The sequence below is a fragment of the Trachypithecus francoisi genome, unplaced genomic scaffold, assembly GCF_009764315.1.
Source record: "Trachypithecus francoisi isolate TF-2019V2 unplaced genomic scaffold, Tfra_2.0 Lachesis_group19, whole genome shotgun sequence".
Classification (NCBI taxonomy): Eukaryota; Metazoa; Chordata; class Mammalia; order Primates; family Cercopithecidae; genus Trachypithecus; species Trachypithecus francoisi.
Genome location: NW_022681464.1, coordinates 2,140,726 through 2,148,160, shown reverse-complemented (window position 1 = coordinate 2,148,160; position 7,435 = coordinate 2,140,726). Strand labels below are relative to the sequence as shown.

At 37.8% G+C, this 7,435-nt stretch overlaps 1 protein-coding gene across 1 annotated transcript in view; it reads left to right on the top strand.

Annotated features, from left to right (window-relative positions):
• The first annotated feature begins 313 nt into the window (after positions 1-313).
• LOC117064231 (netrin receptor DCC-like) overlaps positions 314-7,435 on the top strand; it is a 65,019-nt gene continuing 57,897 nt past the window's right edge. The window contains exons 1-2 of the mRNA XM_033178497.1: positions 314-323; positions 1,504-1,660. Coding sequence (XP_033034388.1) covers positions 314-323; positions 1,504-1,660 — 167 coding nt within the window. The remainder of the gene's footprint in view (positions 324-1,503; positions 1,661-7,435) is intronic.

Below are 7,435 nucleotides of genomic sequence, written 5' to 3'. Positions count from 1 at the left end.
TAAATGAATAAACTACTTCAAATTGTTTCTGAACAGGCTGAGAGAGGTGGTTCATGCCAGTAATCCCAGTACTTTGGAAGGCCAAGACAGGTGGATCATCTGAGGTCAGGAGATCAAGACCAGCCTGGCCAACACAGTGAAACCCTGTCTCTACCAAAAATACAAAAATTAGCCAGGTGTGGTGGTGTGTGCCTGTAATCCCATCTACTTGGGAGGCTGAAGCAGAAAAATTGTATCAGAACAGTGTAGACATGTAGACAGATACTGAAAGGAATAAGGTTTTGTGATAACTTTTTGGTTACCTGAAGCATTTATGAATACAGGTAAGTCCATGGCTATGTAATAGAATGTTGAGGTCTCCATTGGCTTAACTTCCAAATTAGTACTTTAGTAAACTCAGTGTCAGTGTATGTACACCTACTTGGTCTGTGTCTTTTGTACTATGAAACATATTTTAACTATGAAATGAATATTTTAAAGAATCACCTTGGGGCCAGGCATGGTGCCTCATGCCTGTAATCCCAGTACTTTGGGAGGCCAAGGTGGGTGGATCACTTGAGGTCAGGAGTTCAACACAGCCTGGCCAACATGTCAAAACCCCGTCTTTACTAAAAATACAAAAATTAGCCAGGCATGGGGTCATGTGCCTGTAATCCCAGCTACTGCAGAGCCTGAGGCAGGAGAATCACTTGAACCTGGAGGCAGAGGTTTGAAATCATGTGAACTTACTGTGTATTAAAACTATATGATCACATTTTTTTTTCTACAGTGATAACTGCCCCCAACCTTGTAAAATCCTGGAGATTGTGGCCCTGTTAGTTCTTCTTAGAACTCTTCAAAATGCCAATAGGTTATCTTTGACAAATAGTCACTGTAAATTTAGATTTATATTTAGTATATCTTGAGTTTATCTTCTGAAATGTAATACTGTCTTTTACTTCAAATATAGATGCATGAGTTTATTCATTTATTCATTTATCCATATCCTTGCTTATTCAACCTCTGCTTCATTCCAGAAACAATTCAGGGAAATATTAATTACTTAAAATAATTTGTCTCTTACCAAAGACATTTTCTATTATCAGTTAATGTCATGAGAAGTGTAATCCTTTTACAATATTGAATCATATTATCCACAGTTCTGAAGTAAGGTCTTTCTAGAACTCAAGTGCTTGTTAAAAATTCACATTGCCAAATGTCTCTCCCTTTTTCTTGCCTGAGTAGACATTTTTTCCCTTATTGTCATAGATCCCATGGGTAATAGAAATTGGACATATAAGTAGTGGAATCATATACATGTCATTAGCCACACTTTAAAACCCAAGAAAAATGAATATACCTTTTATTCCATTTAATGTGTGCATTCCCTTGGTTTTCTTCCTTCCTTTAGAATCAAGGTGACTATAACATGGAGATGCTTGCTAATAGGTTGGATATGCCTCCCTACCGAATTCTTACCTACGGCACCGACACCTCTGATAGCCTCCTCTTCTTTCTCCTTAGCTATCCCAAGCTCCAGTGTCCTCCCTTCAGCTCCCAGAGATGTGGTCCCTGTCTTGGTTTCCAGCCGGTTCGTCCGTCTCAGCTGGCGCCCACCTGCAGAAGCGAAAGGGAACGTTCAAACCTTCACGGTCTTTTTCTCCAGAGAAGGTGACAACAGGTAGGTGATGCTACCAATAAAATTCAGCTTGATCTGTCATCTCTTTAAGTCAATACCATTGGGTAATGGCAGGAGGAGATCTTGGGCAGGAACTTTGGAGAGACTGTGAAATCTCTATTATGTCCTTCACTCATTTCCCATTGGAGATGTGCATTTTTAAAAAGCAGTGTTGTTGACACACTTGCAATCCCAGCACTTTGGGAGGCTAAGTTGGGTGGATCACCAGAGTTCAGGAGTTCAAGGCCAGCCTGACCAACATGGTGAAACCCTGTCTCTTCTAAAAATACAAAAAAGTAGATGAGCGTGGTGGTGTGCACCTGTCATCCTAGCTACTCGGGAGGATGAGGCAGGAGAATTGCTTGAACATGGGAAGTGGAGGTTGAAGTGAGCCAAGATTTTGGCACTGCAATCCAGCCTGGGCAACAAAGATGCCCTTTCATTACTGTGAAGAAACAGGCATTTGTTTTAGTGTTATTTCTGCAACTATTTGTGATCTTATGATGCCCCCTAAGTTCCTTGGATTTCAGTGTGTGCAGCTGTGAAAACTGGAAGCGATGATTCTTGCCCAATCATCTTCATGTTTTTACATGGATTTCCAGGAGGCACCTTAAATTCAACCTGCCCAAAACATACTCACTGTCTTCTCCTTATGTATATTTTTCCTTTCTTTTCTTAGTTTATGTTGGTATCTTCCATCCTCATTGACCAAGCAAAAAATTCATGCCATGTTTTATTGACTGCTGCCTCCCAACACTACCATTCCTCATGAATTCTTGTCACCTTTACCTTGGCCACAGCTCAGCCATGCTTCCTTTATTCTGTTATTTTCAACATCTTTACCTGATCTCTGGGAATCGCTCCTCACCTGCCAATCCATCTTCCTCACTGTTTGTAGTTATCTTTTTGAAATACAGTTTTGATCACTCACTCCACTGACCCAAAGTGTGACTGTTCTTAAATACAATAAAATTACTATACAAACACATGTACATGGAACTTCCGACTTCTTTCAATGGAAGTCTAGCCCCAGTCTATCCTTATCTATATCTATCTGTATGGATATATGTAAAAGTGTGATTTCTATAATCTGTAATGGTTAAAAAATTTTCACTCAAGTCACAAGAGCTAGATTTGAAAATGGTCCTATTTATCAAATTGTGATGTTTCTGTGTTTAATAATGTATTAAATATGAATAATACTTTTTTGCTAAAAGGAATAAAAGAAAGATAAATTCTACCTGTTAGCATTGCTATGAGAACTGAGGGAATTCAGGCAAAGAATTCAGGGCAGTCCCTCCACACAGGCAGAATGGAAGGGCTCAGAATAGTGTGAGCTCTGAGACAATATGGAAAAGAAGCTGAAATTAAGGCTCAAAGAATAGGAAGAAGGAGGATGAGGAAAAGAAAGGGAAGGAGAAGGGGAAGGAGAAATTGTTGAAATTTCTGTTTGAGTGAAACATTTATTTTCGTAATTGTTTACAGGCCTGCTTATCATACAGTTTTATCCTTTCTTCTTCTATTGAACTTGTTCTTATCTTTCAATTCTAAGCATCAATATACCCCCTTGGCTACTCGCTCCCATGGTTATACCATGAACTTTGACAGCACCAATCACTGCAACCTCTCATGATCTGAGTTTCCAATCATATTCTTGCCTCACTCTCCAGACTTTTGTCTTACTATCCTTTATTTAGAACTCTGAATACAACGAAACTTTGATTTCACAGAGACCTGCAATCCGTTCATCCTATCCCTTATCTTTCCTGTTTGTCTTCACTTATTCCATAGCTACAATTCCATAGCCAGTAAACACAGCAATTAAATACTTGCTGACTTGCATCAACGTTTTGCCTGCTACTCTCATTTCATATTACTTGCTTAGCAAAAACCAACTCAAGTAAATGTAACTTTCTACCTACTCTTTACTTGTGCTCTTGTAGCTGAATATAGCTTGAGGAAAAGGTATAACTGGGATGATTCGTCTCACTTTAAATTCATAGTGACTAATCTCATGTTGCCCATTAATACTACTGGATATTATACTACATTTATCAGACAGCTTCTCTCACATACACTACTAATGATATTCCATGCCTTTTTCTCTCTTCTCAAATCTCCAAAACTGCGCCCTTTCCCCCACTCTTAGATGACCTTGATTTTAATTTCATGTAATATAAGAAGGGGAATTCTACATGCTTTCATATGTGACATTATTTTTCACCCAAATGTGTCTTTAAGCATATAATCTGTCTTTCCTCAAATTTTCATAAAACAACTGCCTGTACTCTTTAAAGCCAAACCTTCGCTTGTGCACAAGATCCCATTTTTTCTTATAAAAGAACAAATCTTCAGCCATTCTTTCTCTCTTCTGTATCATCAGTTTTTCCCCCTAAGGTGAATTACGTCTATCAGCACGTCGGCATGTAGTTGGATCTTCCATTGCAACAAATTCTGCTTCAATCTCACTTTTCTTTCCTTTACCACTCCATGCTCTGTTGTCTTTCACAGGAACATTCCTTGAATTGTCTAACTTCACTCCAATATCTTACATCATATTCCAATAATGATTTTGTCCCTAGAATGTAATAGCAACTGCTCTTATCAAAGTTCACCAATAACCTCCTGTTGCTAACCCAGTAGTCACTAGTCTCCATATTACTTGAGCAATCAGCACATTTTGTCACATGTGATCCTTTCTCCTTTGGTGAGACTCATTTTTCACTCAGTTTTCTATTGCACATGCTCTCCTCATTCTACTCTGGCTGCTCATTTTCAGGCTCTTTTTTACTTTTTTCTCCCAGTTTCTCTGATCTGTACATATCAAATTGCTTCAGGACTCAAGCCCTTAATCCACTTCTTGACTTTATATTCTGTGAACATGTTTATGTATTCCAAATTTGTATCTCTAGTCCTAACTTTTTTTTACCTGCAATCCATATTCGTATACACATTTTCCTACTTGATTTATCAACGTCAATGTCCCATGGGCATCTAAGACTTATGAACAAAACCAAACACCTGTTATCCTTCAACCCCAATGCCTCCTCACCAAATAGTTTATCATTCCAGAGTTCCCCCCACCTTTGAAATCTTCGTATTTCTCATTAATCAGGCCAAAATCATTGGAATATTTCTTAGCTCTTAATTAATTCTTAATTCTTATTAAGAAATCCATCATCAAGTCTTGGCAGTACCATCAAAATATATCTTGAATCCATGAAATAATATACCAGATTTTGTTATAAAATAATACTGGAAGACTGGCTATGATTTTATATTCTGAGCTGAGTTATGGGAATAAAGCGATTCATCATATTATTCTGCCTAATTTTATATTGTTTAAATTTTCATGGTAAACAATTAAAATCAATAAAGAAATAAAAACAAAACCTGGCCAGGCACGGTGGCTCATGCCTGTAATTCCAGCACTTTGGGAGGCCGAGGCAGGTGGATCATTTGAGGTCAAGAGTTCGAGACCAGCCTGGTCAACATGGTGAAACCCCGTTTTCACTAAACACACAAAAATCAGCTGGACGTGGTGGCATGCACCTGTAATCCTGGCTACTTAGGATGCTGAGGCAGGGGAATTGTTTGAACCTGGGAGGTGGAGGTGGCAGTGAGCCGAGATCATGCCGCTGCACTCCAGCCTGGGTGACAAAGCAAGACTCTGTCTCAGAAAAAAATAAAATAAAATAAAAAATTAAAACAGAAACAAAACGTATACTGAGTCTTACCACTTCTTACCCCCTCCTTAAGTACAACCAAGTCTCGTTGGAACTACTGCAGTAATCCCCTTAGTCTAGTCTTACCATAGCAGTTGGAGTAAACCTTTTAAAACATAAGTTAGAGTATGTCATTCTTCTGCTTCAAAATCCTGTGATGACTGTCTCATTCACCGAATTAGTAGAAATCCTTGTTCTTGTCTCTTGTTACCTCTCTAACCTCATCACGCAGTACTTTCCTTATGTTTCCTAAATATCCAAGAATCCTCCTCTTTTGAGATCCTTACGCTTGCTCTTCAGTCTGCCTAGGATGTTCTTCTCCTCAGAGATCCACATAGATCATTCCCTAATTTCTACCAAATCTTTGCTGCAATGTCACATTCTCATGGAAGTCTTTCCTGATCCCTGGCACTCCCTATGCACTTCTTATTCTTATTTTTCTCCATAGCCTTTATTACCTTCTACATACAATTTTGTTTCCCTAATCCCCTTTCTCCTCACCACAATGTAATCTTCCTACGGGCAAAGCTGCTTTTATCTTCTTTATCCACTGAGCTATTTTTCGACTTGATGCCTTAACTGAAATGTTAATTACTGTGTGGAACTCTCTATAGTCCTCCAACTCAGAATTCACCAATTTCGCCTTTATCTCACCCCTTCATTTTGATTACATTACCGTTATGGCCTTTGCCACCTTTAATCAAGTTTGATGTTTGGTTGAGTACATGTGTATTTCTTTTCCTGATGATTGAGACTACATCATATTCATAATTTCATGCTTAAGTGTCCAGTATCATGCCTCATGTAAACATACACTGATCAGAACTGATATGGTGGAGGTGGCAGAGAGATGATATTTTTGAGAGTTTTTTTCTTACCAAATAAAATAAATTGTGTTACTGAGGAGGATGAATAAGCTGACTACAGTTAAATACAAACTTTAATTCCAAAAAAGTTGATATTAAAATTTTATTCTATTATCTCCATTTATTTTGATTTTTCTGACTCTCAACTAGAGCCATAAAATATGCCACTGTCTCTGAGCAGTTAGCTCTGATGTTTGTTTGTTCATGTAGGTTTATTTAGCTGCTTGACACAATAACTTTCTAAAAGGTATTGAATTTAACATTTCTCTCAGATTAGCAATAACTTTGTCAGGAAAGTTATTCTAATTCAGATCATCACGAATCTTTCTGACTGGTTAATGGTGTAGATAATGCAAGTGCCATAATTCACATCTTTTTATCCAACCCCTTGGGGTGTTTTATTTCATAAGTTAAAGAGCAGCATATATTCCAAAACATGAAAGGTAGAATTCGCAGTGAAGTAATTGCTTCGTAGATATCTAGCTATCCCCTCTTAGTACCTAAAAATCATTAGGAATAAAAGTGATCTTTGAGATCATAGTCTAACTTCCTGCTACCTAAACATTCAGAGACCAATGCTCAGAGGAAAGTCTCATGCCCAAGGCCACAGTTTTATCATCAACAGTAACAGCAAGCATTTATTGGGCATTTACTATGCCAGATACCAGGCTAAACATCTTACATAAAGTATGTTTACCAAGATGAGACTTAAAGAAGAAGTTTATACTTCCATTATACAGCTAGTAAGTGGTAGAACTAGAATTTAGTGCACCCCATAGTCCAAAGCAGGCACTCTCAATCCCATTTTCATCTTGCTTCCTTAGTGGATTAACCTGGCAGAGAACTAAATGTTCTTGAGATTTATAGAATTGATAGAATTATGACATGCAATTCTTTTATATGTTTCTTTGCAATAATTTTTGACTTAATGGCTAAGTTGATTTACATTATACATTTACCGGTAATAAAACACACTAGTGAGTTTTTTTTTTTTTTTTTTTTTATTTTATTTTTTTATTTTTTTATTTTTTTTATTATACTTTAAGTTCTAGGGTACATGTGCATGACTTTTATATCATGTATAACTCCCCAATGCAATCCCTCCCTCCTCCCCCCTCCCCATGATAGGCCCCAGTGTGTGATGTTCCCCTTCCGAGTCCAAGTGATCTCATTGTTCAGTTCCCACC